The sequence below is a fragment of the Falco punctatus genome (assembly GCF_963210335.1).
Source record: "Falco punctatus genome assembly, chromosome: 4".
Classification (NCBI taxonomy): Eukaryota; Metazoa; Chordata; class Aves; order Falconiformes; family Falconidae; genus Falco; species Falco punctatus.
Genome location: NC_137583.1, coordinates 109,611,143 through 109,637,091, shown reverse-complemented (window position 1 = coordinate 109,637,091; position 25,949 = coordinate 109,611,143). Strand labels below are relative to the sequence as shown.

The window sequence follows — 25,949 nt, the reverse complement described above, 5'->3', positions numbered from 1 at the left end:
TAGCAGATTATTTTTAATCCTCCCTGCAGTCCAGTCTCAGCTCTTGGGGGAGGGAAGAGGAAGCCAGTAGCAGATCTTGTTTCGATCTCGCTTTGCTTTGCCTTTTCAAAAACGTTTGCACGTGAAAATAAAAATGGTAACAATAACCTCAGGTAGTTCTGACTGCAAAACGGCAGCAGGGAGGCAGAGCTGCCGGGTTTGCCCGGAGCCGGGGGAGGTCAGCAGGACAAGCCCTGGCAAGAAGAAAGGAAAACAAGCACCCTAAAAGGGCTGCTCCACCGGGTCTCCCTGCAGATTTATAGGGGCTTAACTGATCCCTCCGTACGTGATGACAACTCCCTCTGGGAGCGAGAGCTGGCGCCGGCCCCCGCTCGCCGGCAGCCCCGCTCCCGCCCGCGCCGCCTCGGGGCAGGGGCCGGGGCCGGGGCCGGTGGTCGGGCGGAGCGGGGCGGCGGCGGATGACGGCTCTCGCCTCCCCTCTCCCCGCAGGTTTGGTTCCAGAACCGTAGGATGAAGGACAAGCGGCAGCGCCTGGCCATGACCTGGCCTCACCCGGCCGACCCGGCGTTTTATACCTACATGATGAGCCACGCGGCGGCCACCGGCAATTTGCCCTACCCGTTCCCGTCCCACCTGCCCCTGCCCTACTACTCCCACATGGGCATCGGCGCCACATCGGCCTCTGCCGCCACCCCCTTCAGTACCCCCCTGAGGCCGCTGGACACCTTCAGGGTCCTCTCCCACCCCTACCCGAGACCAGAACTTCTGTGCGCCTTCAGACATCCCTCTCTCTACCCTGCCCCGACTCATGGACTCAGCAGCGCCGGGGGCAACCCCTGCTCCTGCCTGGCTTGCCACAGCGGCCAGTCCAACGGACTGGCACAGAGACCCTCTGGATCAGACTTTACCTGTTCGGCCACAACCAGGACTGACTCTTTCCTCACTTTCACACCCTCTGTGCTGAGCAAAGCCACCTCAGTTTCCATGGACCAGCGAGAAGAAGTACCTTTAACGAGATAAACCTTAGTCTCAGGGTTATTAAAAACTCTTCCCTTTCCCGGGCTTCTCTTCCAGTTAATGTACCTAACAGCCGATGTTTATTTAATCGTGTTCTCTCCCCAGAAGTGGACACCTACGGGGGGGAAAAAAAAAAAAAAAGACTAACAATAGCTCAGTCTTGGAAGGATTTACATTCCAAGGGGGGAAAGAAGAAGAAGAAGAAGGAGGAGGAGGAGGAGGGAAGAAATTACTAATGACTTATCTCCGAGAAAGATCTGAGGTCTGAGGCACGGAAAAGGAAGAAAACCAACCCGAATAAAATGCATTTCGGTAATATACAGAAACGAGCTGAGACTTTCTTTTCCATGGATAGACTTCTTAGCAAGGGCTGGGGCTTCTGCGGGTCGCAGCAACAAACCTTATGCACAAACCTACTAGGCGGAGAAGGAAAATCTGAAATACTTGAAAGAAACATTACCTTGATAACAAAATGGCTTGTGCGCATGAAGAAAGCAAAGATGTAATCTACCAGTGTTCAGAAAATAAAAACAACGAGCAAACAGCAAAAACAAAAGGTTTCTGGATTGCAACAACAGTATTATCCAATTGTCTCTATAAAGAAAAACAATGGTTTACCATAAAGAAAAACTGTCATTCTGTATATTACTTTCGTGGTTTAATTGCATTCTTTACTCTCCCTTGTCTCCTCCTTCGTTTTGAGCAGAAATCCAGCATTTCGTCTCCTCTTTCATTCCAACTTTTATTTTTAAGAGGCAAACTGGAATTGGCAGGGAAAATATACGAGATCCTGCCTCTTTATGGGTCAGAGCTATTTGTCCTTTAAGTAACTATTGTCCTATTATCAGTCGCTGAAATGTGCACACACTGGCGAAATTAGCAAGTGATGTATATGTAAAGAGGGTTTTTGAATATCGAATGTATAATGCTCTGTGAGCAGAGACCCCGTGCCAAACGCTAACAAGCCGCCAAGGGAAGAGATTATGTGACAGGGAGCACAACTCCTTCAGACAATCACCAGTCTGTAAATTGGAGCAAAGGCGATTTCCCTTCCTTTGTACTTCAGCTTCCAGCTCTATCATTGACTTTTCTTTGCTGCGTCTTGAGTCTTCATTCATTCATTCTTTCTTCCTTTTTCTTTCTTTAAAAAAAATATATTTAATTCATGCGTTGGGTTTTGTGTCTCCTTCCCCACCCCTAATCTTTACATTTGTAAGAGTTCTTCACACTGATCCTTCTTCCTTCTTGACGGGTATTTCTTTCACAAGCGCCCCCCACCACCACCCCGCCTCCTCTTTCAGGTATTTCGGAAGGAGGTAGCATCATTGCTTTTGCTTGGATTTCTGTCAACCTAACATTTAAAAAACATGTACACGGGGCTGGGTAGTAGTTTCTTCCCGAACCGGAATTGTTTACTTCATTCTATTTTAAAATAGCCCAAAGAATACACTGCCATAATTTGTTATCATGTCGGAATAAAACTCAGTAACAACAACACCATCAACAACGATAATAACAACAGACACATTTTAACAACACATCATCCATATTTTTATTGTGCTTGTTAAAAAAAAAAAAAAAGTAAAAGTGTTGCTTAAGACGAGTTTCACCTTCGTGCAGTTTCTAATAGTTACAGTTCAACAAGCAGGAAAATAAATGCTGGACAGAACAAAGACGTGTTGACACCTCCGCTATCTACTTTGTGTTAAATTGCTGAGGAGCCTCTGGTTTATTGTTACAACGGAGACTTTTTGTCCTTAGGACAGGGAGTGAATAGCAGCGTTTCGCTATAGCTGATGGAGAGCAGGGAAGAGACACGGGAGTGCCAGGATGTATTTTTCCAATCAAAAAAATTTGTTTATTAGAGTTTTTAAAAAACTGATCCAAATTCACCATCTTTAAATCATTAAAGGGCAGATTGTTCCGCCCTTTCTGAATGAGATGTCCTCATGGACCTGGAAACCGATGGCCCTTTTTGGAGACTCAGAAATAGATACTGCCCCCCCACCCCCCCACCCCCACCCCCCCCGGAAATAACAATCGTAAAGAGCGTCCAAGGGCAGCGCCGAACAACATCCGAGCTTTGCAAGCCTTTCCCCTTCTTACTTTGTCTTTTAGCAGACAGAAGAACCACAGTCCAACAAACCAGGAGCTGCGGAGCGAGTGCCTGATGAGACCCCCCTGGCGACCCCGGGAGAAGGGAACGCTGAAGAGGCCGGGGGGCAGCTGAGCGTTGCTCAGCAAAACCAGGGGGTCCTAGATGGCTCACGCCCCCCTCTTTCCTGGCCAGGCAGAGGCACCTGCTGGGCAGCGATCGCAGGGCAGGATCCGGCCAGGGCTGATGCTGCCACTGCGGCAGCAGTTTGCTCTTGCAAAATGCCTAGTTCACAAAATGCCATCGGCTGGGGCACTGGGCAATATATATATATATATAAAATTTTCAAGTACATATATTTTATATACCTAGGTGTGTGCGAGAAAGAGAATGTTTAACCTGCTGTTTACCGCTTCCACCCTAAAAAGGACATCCTCCCTTAAGGAGCGGGCAGCAGGGAGGCAGAGACCGGGAGCGTGGGACGCGGCTCGCCCGCAGCCGGCACGGTCCCCCTCTGCCCCGCTGCTCCGGGCGGCCACTGCCGCCTTCCCAGCCGTCCGTGCTTGGAGGATGCTGCGGGGAAGGGTGGCCGTGAATTTCTCCGTGGCTCGGTCACGGGGCAGAGATTGCCTGCGACAGGTAAATAGGCTGCGGGTCGCGGTAATGCCAAGAGTATTTTCAGTTAATAGGGGAGGGAAAATGAGGTGTCTGGAGCGATATTGGAAAGTACAAGATCGATGATCCGTCCTCGTGTCCAATCAGCAGCCTTTAATTGACTGTATTTTCTAGGTAATTGAGCCGCTGCGCTCCTAAATTGAAGTGGAAGATATAACAATACATCACACTGGGAGGAATTACTCATTACTTCATAATGAAATTTTCCTTTTGCTGCGTGGGGCCGGTGCCGTTAACGCCTTCGCCGCCGGCGGAGGTGCCCACGGCCCCACGCGGCGCGCCGGCTCCGGGCACGCGTGGGTCAGCGCGGACACAGGGCACCCAGCCGGCAGCAGGTTCTGCCCCTGGCCCCGACCCACTGCCATCGGGCAGGTGGGTTTCCCTTGCCTCCTCCTGGCCGGGGACGAGACCTTTCGAAGAATCAGGGTGAGGCCCTGGGGGAGTCGGCGACGGGCACCTGCCCCCTTGTCAGCAGCGGGCGCGGAGCTGTCTTCGGGGTACCCCATGTGCCGCATCGGGTCCACTTCCCAGCCAGCCAAATTCAGCTCCGAAAGGCCTTCCCCTTGTTAGCGTTTGATTGATTGCCTTATTAAAGCGTGTTCTTGTAAGTGTGACCGAGCTGATTGCTCTGCATATGTTTGGGATAATGCTCATTTTAAACAACTGAATAATAATAATACTAATAAAAAAAAGGACTAGAAGAGGAAGAAGATGAGCTCTAGAGAACGGGTTAAGCCTAAAGGATCCCGGGGAGCAGTGCTGTAACTCGCGCATTAAATTGCTCCGTTACTATCAAATCACTCAGCCCATCTTTGTTGTGTTTTATGTGTCACCTCCTGTACCATTAAGTGAGATAGCACCGACACTGCTGCTTACTTTCCCGTCTCAGACTATATGTTTTTATTAAGGCTGTACGATTAAACTGGATCGGATCTGCTTTCCCAGCGCTATTCTTTACTCCACCGCCCAAATCGTTAGAAAATCGGCTCTCCATATTTCACATTTTCTGCTGTGTTGTTAGGTCGTTTGCCGGCACCTGCAGAAAGGCATACGGCACCTTTAGCTTTGTGGCTTGTGTATCTGAAGAATCCTTTTGTTTTCTGTGATTCTCCTGCTCGCCCGGCTACTTTATTTTACTGCTGAGTTTAGCCTCTGAAAACACCCTCCACCATATGTTACCCCAAGGTCCGCTGTCCTGCCGCTTACAATAGTGTCACCCTGGGCTAAAGCCAACGTCAGGATGAGCTGGAGCCTCGTTAACACAAATGGCTTCATTTAGGCGCATCAGGTTCCTGGGTGGGTGTGAAAGGGGAAGGAAACCAGTCCCATGTCCTTTTGCTACATTCTTCCCCCCCGGAGCCCCTTGTTTGTTGCCTGCTCCCTCCAGATCTTCTCGCTGCTCCTTTTGTAATGCGGGAGAGTCCTGTCCCCGCTCCGCACCCGCGGGCGGGCTGACCCCCGTGCAGGTCTGGAGGTCTGGCGCCGGGGACGGGATGCGATTGGGGTCGTTTAGGGAGGTCCCCGCCAGATCTGGTCCTTGTCTTTGAAAGTTTTTCTTCTTTCCTCTCTGTAAAGTATGGGGAAGAAGAGATAGCTAGTTCAGGATCTTCAAACAAGAAAACAAATAAATCACAATCTCTGGCCTCCAATTCACCGTTTGGCTTTTTTTTTTTTTTTTTTTTTTTTTAATCAGTTAAACTGAGTGTACCTGCCACGAAGAACGTAGCTTAGGTTCATATTAGTATTTATAAACCTCATTTTAAAGAATACTCCATCGGTGTATTGCACGCACACATACACACAAAGCAAACATACAAAGTGATTTTCTTTGCTGCCCTCTCTCCAAAGAAGTGCCTGGGACTTAAGAGGCAGAAATTGCCACTTAAGAACATCACATGAAAGTATTAAGTAATTATTTAAAACAAGGCTGTTTAGAAAAATATTTGTATTTATTGCAGCTGCTCGATTGGCCTCGTTAAAGCTGGGGAGCATTTAAATTGTGTTACAGTCTCATTTAAATCCAGTTTCGTTCCAGCAGGCTGCAAAGCCTGAATAGAACCAATCACTCCATAATGATGATGAATGAGAAATTAATTCAGATACAAGCAAGACAATTTAGGCCTTCATCTGTTTAAATAGCCTTCCAAGATTATTCGCAATTGCAGGTCACAGATTTAATCAATTGTCCAATCTTGTGAAAGTCATATCCTTGCATCTTCATCGAGATTATTTATAGCGCGGCAAAGCCCAGTGAAAGGTATACGCTCTTAACAGGAACAATTACTTAAAGGGAAGCGTTTGCAAAATGAAAAACAAATGCCTCCGTGGGCAGTAAATGATCAAACACCGCCTCGCTCTGCCGGCACATCCTCCCCGGCCCGAGGAAGGGAGCGGAGCTGCAGGTGGAGTATAAAGGGGACCAGTGCCAAACTCCAGCCCTGCCGTATCGGCTCTTAGGCTCCGCGGTGAAGCCACCCGCGCCAGACGCCGCTCCTTCGTGGGCCATCCAGCCCCGCCGCCGCGGGGCCGTGCTTTGCTCCCGAGAGCCGTGCCTGCAGAAAAGACACGTTAAAAAGCAGCTTTTAACCACACGGTAACACGCAAACCGCGCTGCGGCTCAGCCTCGGGATGCCAGCCCCGGCTGTGGGGAGGATTGCCATTTTCTGCCTCCGACTGCTCGTTGGGGGTACACACGTGCACCACCGGCCCTGCTTTTGCCCGATCCCTGAGCCTTCCCCAGCTTTGCACACTGCCGACCTCCCCGCGGGCCAGGGGAGCAGCGGCGCGGTGCCCGCCTGGCTCGGGGAGAAGCCGGCAGAGCATCCTCGCTCCTCTCCTGGAAACGCCGGCTCTTCCCTCGGGACTGGGCGAGCCGCACCCGGAAAAGCCCGAGGTCCCGAATGACTGAGGGCTAATGAAACCTCTCCGAAAGCCGAAGCAGGCCATTTGGTAACGGGGAGAATTGTTGCATTTCTCGAAGAAGAGATGGAAAGCAGGGTTTATTCGTCGGTGTCCCAGTGTGTGACTGCCTCCTCCCTCTCCTCATCCCTTCTCCAAACACAGACCTACCTGAAGCCCTTATGCCCCCTGGCCCTGAAGCACTGGCCGTTTGATGCTCCTGCCCCAACTGGAGAGGTGATCCCGGGCTCGGAGAAACACCTGCTGCCCCGAAGAGGCTCACCCCGACGTACAGGGAAGGCGGCCCGGTGGGAGCACCTGGGGGGTGTTAGGGTCAGAGCTCGGCCCCGCGTCCCTTGTCCATAGGAACCTGAGGGTGGGAGCTCCGAGCACCCGTGGGCAGCGCGGGTCTGCCGACCCGTTCTAACTCCTGAGGGCGAGGAGTCACCGAAGACCTCCCGGGAGCCACCTAAGTTTGGCCGCAGAGAGGGGTGGTCACACTGCCCACGGAGAAGTGGCTTTCGTGGGTGGGGGTGTGCGAGGGTCAGCGGTGACACGTCCTCCCGGTGAGCCGGGAGCCCCGAGTCAGTGCAGTTTTCCTGCACCTCGAAGGGGAGCGTGGGACGCCCCCACTCCGGGCACTGCTGGAGCGGGGAAGCGTGAGCGACTGAGGCAGCGGAGCGGAGAAATGCGGGTTCGTGGGTGTGTGTCCCTGCTCCCTCCTGCGCCGCCCGACACGGGAACCTGGAGCAACGCCGGTGCCTAAAACAAAAGCCTGAGTACAGGACCCCCGGAGCTCCGAGGAGCTAGTCTCAGCGGTGGACTTTGATGTATCGCTGTCCAATTAGTGCCTTTAATTGGTGTCCTCTGGGACAACCCGGGAGCGGGGACGGCGAGCGCTCTCCCGGCAAGCCCTGCCCGCAAGGTAACAAATAAATAATCCGGCCGGTCGGCACGAATCCTGCATCCCTCCGCGCAGGAGGGCAGAAACGACCTCGCAAACGTGAGACCAGCTGCTTGCACACCGGCCGTGCCCGCAGACACCAGTGTCCCCAGGCAGGGAGAGGTGCGGGGGGCAGCTGCTCCCGCATTTACTCCAGCCCCCGCGGTCAAATCCCGCTCTCGTTACGGGGCGGGGGGGGGGGGGGGGGGCGTCAGCGTGGAAACGACACTGCTTGAAACACAGCACGTTCCTTCAAATTTGGTTAATGAAGGTCGCCTGTTAAGCGTAATTTTAGAGGTTAAACGAGGCTGACTGCAGTTTTAAAGACGTTTGATAAAGCGTCTTATTTAGATGACACGTACTGTAATATATAGATGCCATTACAGCAATCCAGATTTACCTTGGGGGAGAAGGAAACAAAACAAATACACAAACAGGCAGGGAGGAAAAAGCGTCGCCAATTTATTCCAAACCAAAAACGCTCGGTCGAAAAAGAAATTGATCGCTTCATCCATCAAACGTATAAAATACATTTCTGAGATCACAAGTCGCTCGGAAAGAGAAAGGCGGGGGGAAAGTTCGTACTTGACAAGAACCTTCAAAAGGGGCGTGTTAGAAGTCACTGGAAGCTCACCTTGATGCAATTCTGGCTTTCTTTCCTTTTCTTTTTTTCTTTTTCCTTTTTTTAAAAAAAACTACCTGAAGTCAGAGGAAGATGAGATTTTTTGATTAATAAGGAAATAAATTTGGCAGAACAGAAAGTGATGCTGACTTCTCAAACCCGCTGTTGACAGAGGCGTCTCAGGGGAAGGCAGGCAGTTTGAGGCTGTCTCGGGAGCCATCAATCCCTGATATGCGGGTACACCTAGAAATTCAGTCACCAGACTTTTTACAGGAAAGCATCTCTGATCGATATTTGTAAGCTGAACTATTTTATTTGCTCTTCTGCATTTGCGTTTTCAGCATTAAAATATTGTCATTTTGCCACATCTTTCCTGAGCAGCAATACAGTGTTACGTTAGGGGCATCTTTTATGTCCAGTACCCAGAAGCTAAGTCCTACATGTGTGTCGTGCATTGCCACCAAAAGTTACAGCCTGAAAATGCTGTTTCCTCACTCTATAGAGAGACCTTAATTTGCACTGGGATGAGTGCTCTCAATTTCTTATCCAAAAGAAAAGACCCTAGCAGTCTGTTCAGCCATTTCTTCCAATAGCTTGATTTCACCTTGCTAAATTTACATTAAAAAACTTTTACACTTTTTACCTTGCCTGGCTGGGACAAACTCTGAAGGTACTAACTCATCCCCAAATACATTTTTGCCTACTTAGGGGAAGTTTGCTTACTGCTATTGCAGTACAGGATCAAAGATGAAATACAGAGCAAATAAAGCAACTACTATTACTAGATCCACACGATTAATATGTGGTCTTGTACTCCCATAGACTGTGAATCACTCCTGGGAATTATCCTACAATTATTCTAATGTTTACTCAAGTCTGTGTACTTTAGGGAAGGAAGTTTTCTCTGATGTGGAGATACTGAGTCATAGGTTCCAAAACCACTTTCCACAAATGACCTGACCTGAAATAAAATTTAATACAAACCCAAAAGTTCTGATTTACTAAACCTTCAGCTAGAAAGGAGCACAGACTTGCTTCCTCTGCCAACTACACATTAAGTAGAAAATCATACAGAAAAGAGAAGGGAGGAAAAAAAAAAGAAGAGGGAGAAAACCCTAGCTTTGCTAATGTTTATGCTCCCCTTGCAGCTGAAATGTGGACGAGTGGACAAGCTTGAGTGTCTCAGCCGTTCCCAGCCCCAAGCAGTGTGTTACTGCCCATGAACACTGGCTCACGACGTACCAGAACATAGAGAGTACATGACCCCATACCCCTCTCCCTCTGCTTTGGCCATCACAGCTTCCCACCTGAAAAGCTTGCGTGTCATTTGGGTCACAAAGGCAGGTTTTTACAACAGAGCTGTACTGCAGCACTGAGAAACTGAATCGTTCATTGCTGGTAAGGAGGCAGTTACTCCTGCATCTATTTAGCCCATTTAATCTCACTTACCTTCAGATCGTGACACCAGGTCCTCCAAGAAAAAAAAGGCAGTAGCATTCCTAATTACGGTTCCCTACTTTTGATGTCAGTAGGGCAGCCAACACCCATGTCTCTGACACACCTACAGATTTTTGTATTATAGTGTATTCCTGTTGGCCACTTGTATCTCAAAGACTGTGCCCAAGCATTTGTAAGGTAATAGTGCCAGACAGGAGAAAGGGCAACGTGATCTCCATTTTCTAATGCTGCTTCACAGAGGAAAAGCCATATTCACCAGCGGCAGTTTGGTGTGGGATCTCCAGAGATGCTGATACTAACCGTGCTGGCTCCCAGTGCTGATCTCCCTGGCATTGCCCCAGAAGGTATTTCCCAAACCAGCATTCCCCGGTCAAAACCAAATTGCACTTAATACTACCATAGGGTAGTCACCTGGGATTTGGAGCTAGTGATGATCAGCCATATCACACAATTTTAACATATTCAGAATCTTACACAATTCCTACATTGAATGCAAATCGTGCTCACTTTGTCTTCAGTGCCAGCCTCACTCTGGCCAAAAGAAAGACACTCCAAGGTCTGATTTTAAACTAAATACCCAGGTAGGCAGTTGGGATGGCATTTCTACACCATGATGCATGGCTTCATGGTGATATGGCAACACCGTATCATCGGCATATAATTCTTCCAAAGGCAAAATTCTCTACCCTGATAGCCCCAATCATTTTTTTATGCAGTAGCATAATTCTCACAACACCTTTCCTTGGAAAAGCAGTTGTAAAGTTGAGCATCTGTGTGCATGTCATTTCAGTTTGTCATAACCACTCTTTCAAACAAGGGTTGTTACTTGATATCTACCATAATCTGCCACACCAGTAGAAATTAGAGTTGCTGTTATCCCATTGATGCTTTTTCAGTAAGTCTCCAAGAACTTATTTCCCACACTTGTTAAAATTTTGCTTTATAAACAGATAGTTTAACTCCAGAACCTACAGCTTGATCTGTACATCACAGACGATTAAATTTCTCCCAGTTAATTTTTACTGAGCCCAATATGATACGTTTGACAGCAAAGGATTTTCAAAACAGGTGCCTATATGTGACCTAATGTACCAGGTTATGGAGAATCTTGGTCGTATATGCCAATCAATATTCACTGGCAAAAGCAAACATAATAGATGAGGAAAAAAAAAAAAGAAACCTCCAGTTTTCTTTATTTCTAATAAAAATAGTTCAGCAATTTATCCTTCTATTCTTCTCAGCTAAATTACTAAACTTTTATTATCCAGTATTTTCCATGAAAGAAGTTTACATACTGTAGTAAAGTACCTCTCTGTCTTCACTTTGACAACCTAAGCAAATTAAATTTGTGTGACCTGTCAGTGTGAGGCAATTTCTTCAGTTATTGAGCTCTGAGTGAGGCTTTCTCTTATGCCATTTCCAATTTTAAAGTCTCCTCTCTCAAAGTATGGAAGCTGTAACTACCTAGACAGTGTGAGGGTATTTAGCATTTGTTCCAGCAGCAGTCTGTCTTTATTTCTAGTTAATATTTCCTGTACAGGCAACAAAGAACTGCACTAACCCAAATGCAGCTCTGCAGCACTGCAATGGGACCTCATGTTCACACATTTCTTCACTATAACATTGCTTTTCTCCACTTCTGTTTTCTAGGACAAGTTCCTCGTTCCTCAGTCTGTAAGGACAGCTTGCAGCCATTGTTCCTAAATGTCTTATTTTATATTTCGCAATATTTAGAATCTGTTTGTTTGTCAGGTCAAATTTCTCTGTGACATTCATGCACCTTAGCTGCAGGGCTGCCCTGCTACCTAGAAAAACAGATTTACTAGAGAAAGAAAAAATCTCTTTTTTCTTTCTCTGTCTCAAGCCCCCTGATATCTCTTTTCTGTGTGTCATCTTCTTTTCACAGATGTGGTAACAGCTAGGTAGGTATGCAGGTACCACATGCACAATGTGGCGCATGCATCCTTGACACAACTTTGATCAACATTGTGTTGTACATATTTCTGACCACCACCTGATTACAACAGCCAGTAGTGCTGAATACACCAGTCTGTGCAGAACCTCGTTAGCTGTAATCCCATTTCATGATGATGGCTATGCCAGCAACAATTTTTTGTGCTCTTTAAATAGGCCAATTCTTAACTTGCTTAAAGTACTCTCTGACATCTACCGATTAGGGATACTGTATAATATAGGGATATTGTGTAATGTGTTGAGATTAGAACGTTGCAACTTCCTTACAAAAGCCTAGGCTGAGACATTTATATACTAAACCCATAATTTCACAAAAATAAATTGAATGTGCAATGCCAACACCTGTTTTTCATAAAAATATGTTGATTGAAGTAACTTACATTCCTCTCCTGAATTTTTTATTAAATTCAGTCCATGTCAGTTTTGCTGTTATATTCTTTGCTCTTGGTGCCATGCAAATCAGCCCACAGTTACCTGGTCACATCCTTCTTTCCTGAGTAGAAACACAACATTATCTCCTTTGAAATTTCACCAGTATTCTAAGATTTCTTGTAAAAAAAAAAATCAGAGTTCTACTCAGTCACTTCTTTAAAGACTTTGTGAATTCACTGATCGTTATTATTTTCTGTCCCACTTGGCATTGTTTAATATCCTCTTTAGTTCACAATCTTGTGAAAAGTACTTACTCTTCCTCTTTTGTTAAGATTACATCAGCCTGATTTCTAAATGATTAAAACACTGATTTTCCACTCCCAGCTACTACTAGATCCACACTGTTGAGAGGATTTCTTTTGTTTTCTGTATACTTTAGAGCTTTTTCTTACTGCTTTTTACCCCTTTCACTGCTTGTTACTCCTGGATTTTCCCTGTTGTCTTTAGTTTCCTTTGTCAACTTCCTGCATTTTATAACATTTAATGTATGCTAATTGCTATGTAATACAGTTCCCTCTGCATATTGTATGGTGATCTTTTCACTTCAGTTATTTGCCTTCATTTCACTCTTTCCCAGGACTTGTTCCAAAGTTAAGAAGCTGCCCCCCTCCATGTAGATATTGCTTATATGCAATGTAATTTCCGGTCTCCAGCCACCCACCCATTTCCAGTCTGAAAATTAATTCATCATAACAAGGTTCAAAAAATAGTTCTTTGCATGCTGGACAACATGCCTTTCAAGTTGGGGAATTATCCATGATTTTTAGAAACTATCAGTGATGGTTTACTGCTAGTTGCATGAGATAAAGTAGCACACATGCTGAACTGAGTTTGTCCAGATGCTACTATTTTTATTCCTAGATATTGCAGACAAATGTTTGAGAGGTAATTCATCCCATTCTTGGGTTTGTTTGGCGGCTTGTGACACACCCCTGTCAGCATCCCTGGTCTTTGTTAGTTAGTACACCAAGCCATATGCTGTTGAGACCTTTTCATTGTAAGTTATAATTATGAAGTTGGTCTTCCCTCCTTCTGCTCACTGCTTTCACTTACTCTCTCTGTTTATCCAGGTCATAATCTGAATGTGATGCTCTGTTCACATGACTCATTTAACCAGGTGCTAGTGATGCTGCCTGTATCTTTTTGCCAATAAGACTTTCTTGTTCCCTGAATGCTTTATCCGCACACCCTAGCACTGCTGTAGAAGAATCTTTAACATTCCTTTTCTTTGCATTCTTTGTTATGCTGGCTCAAAGTTTGTTGTTTATTATACCATATTTGCAGCTGGAACCATGTTTGTATCTTCAGCTGTCTTCCCTGGAGTCACTGTACTAACACTCTTCTGCTGTTCTAGCTAATTCCCAGCCACTCCCTTACCCATGAACAAGACACACTATTCATACAGCTTTTCTCCTATTAGTACATGTCCCATTCTTCCACCTAAGCAGAAGTTCAGCATCAGACCAGAAGCAAAGTCCTGAGGACACTTTAGACTTTCTGCTTTTTGTAATTTGTAAGCATGGAAGGATCTCCAGAAAGTTTGTATGGATATTCATCTAGGCATTCCTCTTGCTTCCTCCTCAAATCCCCAGTCTTTCTTTAACCCTCTGCCACTCGTTGTAGTGAGTGGACACTTCCAGAATGATTTCACAAACATGTCTTCTTATACAGTGCATAGATTCTCATGTTTTTAACATAATAATTTTGGTTGCTTCTATGTCTTTTTGGCTGTTCGCAACCTGATAGTTACCTGATTCTGACTTTTTAAACTCTGCATGCTGTTTAAACCCATGCTGTGGAAAGCCTATGGCACTAAACATCTGGTTTAGCAAAGGACAGCTACATCACCGGAGCCCTTAGTCAATAGCTTAGAGATTTGTTGATCTCAGTCTATTTACGTTCAGTCCTTTTGTGACAACTTTTACAGCCCCCATTCTATACCACCATGGAGACCTTTAGCACAATGCTCAGTAATGACAAATTAGAAGTAAGGATACATGTATGTATTAAAAAAAATATTAAATGGTGTCTTTGAATCTGAATTGTTCTTCTTGTGCTTTTCTGAATCTTTTCTCAATTTGTCTGCATCCTTTCCAAAGCGAAGATTGTATTCTAGTGATGGATTTATGCCACATGTAGTTAAAAAAACCTCTCTGTGCTTGCTGCCTCCTTTTGTATTACCCCTATGAGCTATCACATCACCTTGGGAATTTACATTCAGTGATTCTCAGTCCTTCAGAGTTTTCAACCCTTTCAACCATAGGCTGCCCCAGATCCACATCCCGTGATAAAGACAATTGTGGGATCAGACGTGGGGCCATTTAGCATGTGGTCCAGGTAACTTAGTCAAGATGACATGTCCTTAAAATATATTTATGTTCAAAGAAATTCACATTCTTTTCCAGCAATTCCCCCCCCGAAAATATTGATAAAATTAATTAGCAGTGGTGATCCATAGAAGAACTGCTGGAGGATCTGTGATAGTTCTCCCTTGCATGGGGACTGTCTCCTCTGTTGATCTATTAGTTATCCGGTTTCCAACCCATTTAATATGTGTTACACTCAAATAGCATTAGTTTTTATGTCTCAATCTGGATTAAATCAAAAGGCATTCAGAATCTGCTAAAGAAATGCAGATATCTTGGCCAACCAAACATATTATGATTAAAAAAACTCCAGGCAGATCCTATTAACAGGATTCTTTCTTAATAAAGCAGACAAAGAAAAAAACACTTTTGGTGACAATTAGTTGTGTTACCATCTTCTCATTCTTTGTTGGTTGGATCTTACACTATTTTTTCTATGGCTCTGCCTGGGAGCAACTATTCATTTTAACTTTGGTATGCTGATTTTTTCCCAACCTCTTTGAAATTGCTGCAGAATTATAAGATTTGCTACATGCCTTTCATGCACCCTGTATTGTTCAATGTATCATGGCATTCTTTGAAAGGAAGTCTAGAATTCAATTCCATAGATAGGTTATCTACTCAATTTGATCATCTGCATTTGCAGACTGCTCTTCAATCAAGCACATTTGGGACTTTTTATTCCACTATTTCAAACTCTTCTGTCTGTTAGCAGCCAGGCCAGAACAGCTTTGCCAAATGGACTCATTTTGCTCTTGCTATTTGAAATGTGCAGAGCTTTGAATTTTAACCTTGGACACGGCACTTGCTGTGATTATGTTGTATTCAGCTCCACTATCTATTTGGAATTCACTTTTTATCCATTTCTTTCCAGTGTCAGAAGCCAACCTGCTATAGAAGATACCAGTGTAGATTTAATTAAGAGACTTAGTAAAACCTTTGTGTCATTAACAGAGCTTCATCCTCCAGCTGCATTTTGCTACCAGACACCAGTGCCAACACCTTGGCATTGTGTCAATTCTTTCCAGGGTTATTGCAAACAAAGCTAGTCCCTACACCATGCATCACTTTGCAGTTTCACATTCAGTTTGGGCATGTGTTTTCAATCGTACACTTCATTCCTTCAGCACTTTTTAGATACTTGGATTAAGAAAACATACTTTCTGCTGTGTTTCAAATACCTTTGCAACTTTGAATTTGTCTCTCACATTAAAGTTGTGGTGGCCTAGTTATCCTTTGTCACAGATACTTCTGTTTAGTCTGTTAGTCTGTTAACATTCATGTGATTTGGCTTTACCACACAGGCTGATGACTTAATGGGACAATCATTTCAACCAGGAGGTATTTTCTGCTAAACAGAATTTATTTATTTGAAAGAACTGTTTTTGCATGGGAGTTCTTTCTGCTGTTTTGTGTAATGCATCCAATTCCCCTTGCATTTACTTTCTTGCCTTTAAAAATTTATGCTAAACTTTTCCAGACTTCTAATAATTCATTAGTTTTGCATCCTTCTGCTGTCCTACCTGCAGTAGCACGATGTTGCAGGTAAAAGCATACTACTGCTTCTCTCTCATGTTATAGTATTTCCAGTGGCATAATTTTAAAATCCCTTCTGCCCCTCACATTAGGCTTACCTATAGGCCAGTAGAGGTATCTCAGGCTTAGCTCCAGCAGAGCCAAGGTACCTGTTCCTCCCCAAAAGCTCTGCCCAGCTGTCCAGCAATTGCCTAACCCCAGAAACATTTAGTTTGGCTGGTGCCAGACTCCAGTCACTAATGCAAAGAGGATCAAGGGAATAAGGACTAGGAAATAGGGATCCCAAGCAGCTTGAGGGACTAGGCTGTACACAATTGACTTTTCTTTTTTTCTGAAGGAAGCCCTCATGCAAAGGCAGAAAGGGTATGTGGTGTCATCGAGCTGGCTCCCAATGGAGAGACACGAGCACACAGCAGCCCCATTCCAGGATGCAGACTGCTGCAGGAAGGGTTGTCTCGTTGTGCTTGTGCCTGCTCCTCTCTGCTCTTGGAGAGGGAGTCCTGATGCCAGCCTCTGGATTCACTGCTGGGACCTGGGGTACTGCTGGAGCTCTTGCTACCTTTTTTACAGCGGCTTCAGTAGGCAAACAGTATTTGTAGCAAAGCACATGATACTAAACCTCCCTGTTCTGTCAGATGCTTGAGGAAGGGTTTTTAAAATTGTAGCAAGGAAGTACATACCTTGCAACCACTCTTAATGCTCTTCTCAGTAGATACATGCTTTAGAATTTAGTCATGATTTTTTCACCCTAGTCAGATTCAGTTGTTGCAATATTAATTCATCTCCCTTGAAGAGGCATTGAGTTTGTAGTCCAAATTGTTGGGTCTAGAACAACTTCCTTCTTGTTTCTAACAGCATTTGCATTTTAATTGGTTTGGTTTTAATAGCCTATCTGCAAACCTCAGCATTACACACAAGAAATTCTGAAGTATCATTAATAAATGCACTGACTTCTGGATCATCCCTGCAGCTTGCACAGAAATGGCAGCAGCGAACAATATAAAACCAAAGTTGGATGAAACAGAACTTACAAGTGCAACATCTCCCTCTGCAGACACAAACCTTCTTTAAAGGTAATTAATGATTGTTGTTAATAGCAAGACCTAATTTATAAAGGAGTCAGCTTAAGACAATCATAATGAAATTAAATAATCAGTTGAAACAATAAAGATCAGTTGTGACATAATTGCAGAACAGCGTTCAAGGGCTCAGGAGATCTAATGCCTTTCTCTTCATTAATCAGAGTAAATATAACATCACAAATGTTACTTATTCAATGATTGTTGTGTGTGCATATGAGTATATAAAGCAGGTCTCTGAAAGCAGATGCCAAACTGAGTATAGGTATCATTCCTATTATCATCTATGTGTAAAAGACACTGATTTTTTAAAATATCAGAATTCATAGAGCTTAAAAATTCAGAAAAGCTGGTTTTAAGCTAATATAGAGCTTTGGTGGATACAATAAAACACAGCTTTCATGTTTCAAGTGTTGAGGAAGAACAACTGCAGTTTCCAAAATCTCCCCCGAAAGACAAATTAAACCAGAAAGAATTGCTGTAACTAGGTTCACCTTGTGGCACTCCCACCAGGGGAAACTGTATAAAGTATTACCTTGAAATTATGCAGTCCAGCCTGGAGACACTCAAGCAATGTAATACTTGCCTGCAGTATTAGAGTGAGAGGCATTCTGTTACTCTTAACTCAATGGCTTGCCATGTCTGTAAATGCCAAGAAAACCCTAAACATGTTTTCCTCTAAACTGAGCAGCTAAGTGACTTCAGGCTTTACCAGTAACCATCAGCTACAGTGTCTCCTTGACAGTTCAACCCTGCTTCCTTGAACTAGCCTAGTGGAAACAGTGGCTCTCCTTGCAAGCACAGCCACTCTTCACAACTGACTGCATTTTACTGAATGGTTGAGCATGATTCTCTGCACACCTTTTATACAGAATTTCAGTTTGGTCTCATCATCCTGCAGGCAGCTGAGTTAAAGCCTTCTGTGTCACCTCCCACTTACTACAAGGGGTCTTTAACCAGTTGTGTGCTATAGGACTAGTTGAGAAAGGTGCAAAGGACAACCCCATGGGCAAACCCAATCTTTCCACATTATTTCCTCCCAATTCTGAGATACGTGTCCCAGCTCACAGCTTAAGCTCAGGAAAAAATGTTCCTCACTTCTTGGAAGTCAAGTTGCTGGCCCGTAGGTCATATTTTCTTACAGGTAGCAGTAATATGTATTTTCTAAGGAGCAGAGATATGCTACATATTTCCCCTTCCCCCACTTACTTTTTCTCACCAGCTCCTTGCTGAAATATGTGGTCAGTGATGTGAAACAGAAAATCTGCCAGTGGTTGATGCCATATGTTTTGTTATAGGCCAAGCTGATAACCCTGCCTGTTACTGCAGTTGCCCGATATTTCCCATGATATGATCCTTCTTTGAGTAACTTTCAACTTTGCCAAACACCATAGAAATTTTCTATGCTGGGTGTACACTTAATGGTGAATTTATATATACACGTGCATATATTTATGCAGAAAATAAACCGTCACTTCTAAGAAGGAATATGGAGAAAAACATGGTGTTCTTCCCATGCTAAAAATTTCTGCTGACCTTTTATTTGGAAAAACATAGGTCAGCTCTCCCCTGTCTTGAAATTTGGCAGCCTTTATTCATTTGTGGCCTTTATTCAAGGATGAGCCTTTTAGCATCCCTTTGAGACGCTCTCCAAAGTTGCCATCATGCAAATCTTTGAAAAATTATGGCTCTCAAGAGCTCTTTATGAGTATTTTAAGGCTGAGTTGGCTACAAAGCCATCATCTCTCTTGTGTTCTCAGTCTTTGACCCATTGAATCATGACTTCTTCCCTGGGCAGTGACACAAGAAAGTCCCTCTACCCCAGAATATTCCATGGCTTGGGAATGAGGACACTAGCATGAGAAGTGTGAGACAGGAGGTGTAAATCCTATTAAGAGAAGTAAAGCACAGGCAGCTATAAACATATATACATACATACATACATACATACATACATACATATATATATAAAAATATGAGAGTTGTTGGTTCTTTTTCAGCTAAATTTTGAAACGAACTGCAGCATTTTAGGTGGAGCCAGATGCTATAGGTGATGGCAGAACACAGCTACAACACTCTCCTGACTGAGCCTCTTGGAGGATGTGGAGATGGACAGTTTCTAGTTCCTGTTCTAGTGTAGGAGTCAGATATGTGATGAACTTTTCAGTTCTGGGATAGCAGATACAACTCCTGGCACCTGGGAAGCTTTACAATAAAAATGAAAAGCACATATGGAGTTTAGGGGTTGATTGCTTTGCAAAGAGACTTTCAGAACTGCAGTTTTAGAATTAGTGCTTAGGTTCTGCCTAGCTTTTACTTCAAGAATCAGTTTGTGTTTGGATTTGGCTATAAATTTTCTGAAGATTCTCCTTGCATGGAGTCGACCCAAACTGGCTTTTCCATCTTGTAGGCATTTCTATGGCTCAGTTCTCTGTGACACAGAGCTGCTGACTCAACTCTTCCACCAAAGCCATCTTCAGTGGAAGGCTATAGTCTTCTATAGTGCCAGGAATATGTTCTCAAGGCAATGATTGTTCCCCTGCCTCAGCAGTAGGCTGAGCCAAGTGCTTAAAGGGCAGCTGCTTCATGACCAGGAATCTAGCCACGTGTTAGCACGATCCATCCCAGCATCTTCCTAATATGTGTGATGGGTTTCTACCATCAGCTCAACAAGTGCCAGAGACTTGTTTGTAAGCACTACAAGAAGGGCTACCAACAACATGGTTAAGTGAGAGATCTTTTCTAGGTTATCATAATGAGCCTCTGCAGGTGTTGTGAAAATGGACACTGTGAACCTGCAGTGAGAAATATTATGACTATGTCCATGAATAATTCTTTCTTCATGGCAAAGATTTGAATGACGTGCAGTAAGTGTACCCAGAGAGCACACCAATGCAGACAAAACAAAATAGGAAGTACCTGCTCTTTAGGTTGATAACCTCTTACCTGAATGACAAAATATTTCTGCTGAAAAAAACAGCACTAATCACATAAGGAAAGGTAGAGTGAAAGCAATCTGATTTTCGGCTTTTCTTAACTTCGATTATTTGACCTTGCAACTCCAAAGCTGTTTTATTTAATGGTCTTTAATTGTCTTAGTTTCTAAACACCGTTTTATACTTCTTTTGTCATGTGTTGTTCCCACTTCCTAGGTGTTGGTTTCCTTCCCCCATTGCAGTACTGGAGCTTCTTGGAGTGAGAACTGTCTTTTTAATTAGGGTCTACGTGGCATCTAGCACAGTGGGCAACTGAATCTGATCCCAAACACATAATTTATGTACCCTGTTTGGGTCACCTCACAACTGCTCATGTGATTTGTCTGGCCAAATGCATAGGTAGCTTCTGGGCAGTTAGAGACCCATTTGAAATCAGTCAAGGGGCTAGAGAGAACATTAGATATGATGGATCAGGAGTTCAAAGAAGGCCATAATCCAGAACTGCTGCTGCTGAACCACTTTTGGAAAATCCATTCATTGCTCCATGAAAGACTGTTGCTTGTTAAAGGGATGGTACATTTGTTTATTGGGAGGGATTGGGAAAAAGAGAAGAAAAAAAAGAAACCAGTATACTGTGTTCTAATATTGACAGAAGGGATTTTACTTGGGCAGTGAAAATGCATTTCAGTATGTGGAAACTACCAACATGCCTCACTGAATGTCAGAATGAATAAAGTATACACATAGGCTGGTGGCTGAGAAAACAAACACCCCCACCCCCCCCCCACCCCACCCCCCCCCCCAAGAATCACAACTATGAAGGCTTTGGACTGGAATGTGAGAATTTCTTGCATGTTTGTGAGCGAGAACTGCATCTTTAGCAATAGGGGAACTCAAAAATAAAGCAGAAGGAGGGAGAAAACCAGAGCTGCAGTCTGCTACCAAAAGGATTGAAATGTGGGATAAAATAGTACTATTTTTCAACATACATTTTTTTGAGAATGTGACCTGAATGGTCTCTTTTGAGACCATTTGAGACCATGTGGGAATGAGATCTTTTGGTCTCACTTAGACAGCGTTGGAAATCATGCTGGTAATGAAAGGAAGAGGAAAGACACAGTAGGGTTTACAGTGGTTTACCACTTCAAGATATGAAGATACTGATACAAATTAGTATTTGAACATGGTGCCTGCAATGAAGGCTAAGGCAAAGAACATCAACAAAGAATGACTGAGTGAGTAGGATTTTAGGTAGCGGAGTGAAGATGTGAGACATATAGAGTCTGGGACCACAGGGAGAAGAAGTGAGAGCCGTTTTCATGAAGAGATGAAAAGTTTTATCCAGCACCCACCGAAGTCAGTGGAAATGTTTCTGTTGACTGATCCCTGTCCCAGTGGTGTAGGGCATAATAAATGTGGTCAGTGTGAGTTGCAAGCCAAATGCACAATGAAACACAGACAATGATGAACAAGTCTAGAAAAGACCAGCAGCTCCATGAAAAAATTTAATTGGTTTTTATCATTATTGGTATGTACTGCTGCCAAAGTAAGGCAAGCTTTTTATCCCTGCACTTTGCACCCAAGTGGTGTTCATTTAGAGGTGGGTTTAAATGTGCAGCTATTCCAGTTACTACCGACACACACTGACTATAAGCCACACATATGTGTTCTTGGAAGCTTTTTTGGCTTTCACATAGTGATGTGTTTATGATTTTTAACAGCAAGAGAGATGCGCTTCAGCATGAAAGGAGACTGACATCTGACTACGAAGTGATGATGTGGGTATTTTCCTGATGATTATTTAATCAAACAGGAGAACTAAGCGTGTCAAACAAGTACCAGCAATTTATCAAGAGCCAGTTGTAGAAGGAAGCATTCTCTGAATCATCAGTGTGATAATTACCACTGACATTTCCCCAAGGGGAATGGCATTTTTAATTGTTACAAATACAATCACACTTCTACAGAGAAGTGGGAACCGAATTCTTTCAAGGCCGTTTCTGGAAATAGAAATGTCTAAAGTTTCCATGTGGAAAAAAATTTGCGATAAGAAATTATTGGGTACACCAGAATAAATATGTCATTGCAAAGGTTAACTAAAATACCAGCTACTGTACTCTAATTTCCAGAAGAAAATACATTTAATAAGGGTGTCTGGGTTAAGTCCTGGCCCTACTGTAGCTGCAGCTTCCTTAGCTGGGATGGAGTTGACTGAGTGTTGGTGGTGAGGACAGGAAGGGCTGCATGGTCCTGCTGGGTGAGCAGGAGCTGTCTCAGCTCCAATGTCCCTGCCTGTGGCCACAAGGAGGTAACCATTGTGGTAACCTAAGGAAGGGCTGCTTGAGCCCAAATGCCTCTCAGGGCAAAACGTGAGTCACCTGCTCACAGTGGACAGGCTGCGGGCAGCAGCTCTCGTGCTGGCCCAGAGCACATAGCCAAAGGGACCGCCAAATCTGGTCCTCTCCCATGGCAGCCCTAATGTGACCAGTCGTATGCAACCAGTCTAAAGCGTTTTTTTTTTTAAGGGCAGGTCGGAACAAATAGGCTATGTTTTGCCTCCACTCAGCTCCCTGTTGCAAACAAAAGCCCTTAGTTGCTCATATTCCCCATTTCAATCTGGCAGGTGTGTAAATTGTGGGATTTTTTCCTGACAGGATGTTAGGAGAGTGAAGGTCTTCAGCATAGACACTAACTTTTCTGGTGATAAGGCTGGCTATAGCTTGCAGCCTGCTGAAATGAACGAAGCTAATAAGGTACTTGCCACTACTTGCCAACTACAGCATTGCCTCTATTATTTAAGGTAGCAGCTGGCCTGAGGATAAGAGACCTAAACTTTGTAGGAATAGGTTATCTTTTACTGGACCAGCTCATATGACTGGAAAAAAATCAGATTTCTATCAGGGTAGGAAATCCTTCATTCTGTCAGCTGAAGTAATTTAAAAAAAAATCTCTTAAATTAAGAATATCAGGTGTTTTAGCTTCTCTGCTGGCACAGAACAGCAATACCGGGTAGGGGAAGGCTACTGAGTCCTTCCCTAGCAGTGTGTACTCTGTCATAGGATGCCATCCCATCACTGGCTGCCCAGTGCCTCCTTTTCCCCTTCCACCTGGGCGCTGCCCCTGCAGCATGCGGGGCGCACACAGGCTGCTTTAATTGAACTGTGATTTATATAAAGTTGCAGTCCTAATGTTCAGATTTAGCTGGCAGAGGCTGAACATCAGCAGATAATACGATCTGATAAGTGATCTACACGATTTAGGATTCCAGCCTGCAAATTTGGGAGGAAAATACCCCAAAACTGTTCAGCTAAGAACTATTTGGTTCTACTTCTTTTTCATTAAGGACCCTGGTCCTTCTTCAATTGAAATCAATGGAAATTCAACTCTAGGTTAAGCAGCCACCACTCAGTAACACTGACAGAGTTATGCCAATTTAGCTTGGTCTGCATTTATTCTATTAGATTGCAGTGTTCTCCTCCCCTTCATAGCTAAAATCAAAACGGATGTTTTTGTCATGTGTAAAAAAAGGGAATACACAGAAAAGAGGATCAAACCAAAACAAAATATAAAAATATACTAGCTAATCATTCCCTTAAGTGGTAAAAAAAAGGAAGAAACACTATATTCAGTGAGTTGAAAATAGCTTAAAAGAGTACAGTTAACTAATTACAGCAAGATTTTTTTTAAGTTTTAGATAAGGGACATGATATGAAATAAAAAAAAGAGCAGAATAGCAGAATTTGCACACAGGTTTACTCTGAATGTGCATGCAAATGGAGATTAATTGTGTTTTTTGCATATCCACATTTTGCATGCATGCACTATCTTGCAGCCTGCACACAGAATTTATGTGTATGTGAGTATGTGGCATTTTCTGACAGCCCCCCCCCCCCCCCCCAAAAAAAAATAATATCAGTTTCTCTTTTTATGGGGCTGTGTATGAACAGGATTTAACCTTCTGGCAGATCTGTTTTATGATGTTGCCTACAACCAGAGTCCCTTCAGTGCTGGGTGGGTCCCTGATCCACCCTCTTTTCCCCACCCATCAGCTCAGTCACTGCTGTGAAGCCATATGGAGCTTTCCAACTCCTGCTCGAGCTTCTGTGACCTTGTGTTTGCCGTGGATCTGACAACAGGCCTTCGCTTGTGCTAGCAGTAGCTGGGATTTCCAGTCCCAGCATTTCAGAGCTCCAGGTCTTCTTAGCTGCTAAGGTCAAATATGACCAGGCAAAGTCATCCTGTTATGGCCAAGTCCTTGAGCTTACCTTAACACTTATAGAAAAATTACAGCTTGCAAGATAGGTCTTCAAAACGAGGCCAGTATTCCAAAGGGCTCACTGCATTCCAAGGCACCCAGAGGATGCTAAGCCTTTGCAGTAATGCATGGTACTTAGATTTCACAGACTACTAAAAGTACGGAGTACTCTCCGTTACAAAGATAATTTCACAATGGCAAAATGCTGTAAAAATAATTCTTTAAAGCACAAAGCCATGAAGAATTTGGCAGGAATTTGCTCACTTCAGACTTAAAATATATTCCAACTTCATACAACCACTTTTTCCTGAATGTCTCAAAAGTCTTGCTTCCAGTGTGAAGTTGGAAAGCTACGAGATCATTCTCCAATGGAAAAAAAAATATTCACTAAACACTTCATGATGTCAGTTTATTTGACTGATCACACTTGATGTGATTTGACACATCAGAGCAGTGTGATTCATGAGCTAAGAGAGAAGGACTTTTCAGCAATTTGTTCCCAACTTATAATGTGACATCAGCGCTTCTTGAAAGCTAATCCAACATACAGTAGGCATCCCATTTTCTAAAGATCCATCTCCATTTATACTGTTCCAGCTAATATTCCTTAGTAAGCCTTTAGACTTTGGTCTGCTTAAGATTAAAACATTTTTTTTTGAATTATGAACATTTATTTCTCATCAGAGAAGATAAGTGTCCCTTAGGAGAGACATGAGAGGAAGATTTGTGAGACCTAACAGATTTGTACAAGAGAATCATGACAGGTATTTCATAATGGAAAGATCCTCAGAAAGATAATTCTTTAGCATACAGATGAGTTTGCTACCTTAGCAGATGTTCACCTTTTTAAATAAAAATATGCTTTTAAGAGATCCTCTGAAATGTCACAGTTATCCCCATTACTAAAAGATATCTTGATTTAAACTATTACAGTTGTTGAAACATTCCTAAGCAATAGGTTCTGAAAGCTGTACTTTACCTGCCCCACAAGACATTTAATTAATTCCATACTTCCATTGTAGACACTGCAATTAAAATAATTCTTGACTACCTCATGGAATTTTAAACATTTTCAAGAAATGAATTCAATACAAGATAGTGTGTGTGCAATTCTGCAACTTGGTCTCCCAGCTGTGCAATAAATTTCTCGGAGAAACAATTAGCGTAGAGTCATTTGTTAGAGAATGAACCAAAAACGTATCTAAAAATGCCAGTACTAAATGTGCTGACAATTAAGAGCAAATTACTTAGCAAAGATGCCATGTGTTCATATGTTGCTTCAGCTACATGCATTTGATGTCTAGCACCACATTTTTGTTTAAGACATAATTGCACATTTTGTTCAATTTTGTGTCTGTACTGAAATAAGGTGATACGATGCCAACACTTTTTAGGCAGGACTCCCCAGTGACTTCAGTTATCACCATACCTTTTCATTTCAAGGGCAAAAATATTTTTAATTAAATGTGATGCAGGCCTTATTCATTTTGATTATTTTCCCCTTGCCCCCCAGAAAGTTTTATAGGGCAACAGAATGAGAAACAGAAATGACTTACTGTGGAATTGATGTTACATGAAAAGATCTCTCAGGGGAAGCAGTAAGACTGTCATTGCCCAATCAACTGAAAACTAGACTAGACAAAGCATTTATTAACCCTTTGCA

General features: G+C 43.7%; 1 protein-coding gene across 1 annotated transcript in view; it reads left to right on the top strand.

Moving 5' to 3' along the window:
- The window catches only part of EVX1 (even-skipped homeobox 1), a 32,001-nt gene extending 12,929 nt beyond the window's left edge, over positions 1–19,072 (top strand). Inside the window, exon 3 of the mRNA XM_080385531.1 lies at positions 490–19,072. Coding sequence (XP_080241657.1) covers positions 490–1,020 — 531 coding nt within the window. The 3' untranslated portion in view covers positions 1,021–19,072. The remainder of the gene's footprint in view (positions 1–489) is intronic.
- The last annotated feature ends 6,877 nt before the right edge of the window (positions 19,073–25,949 follow it).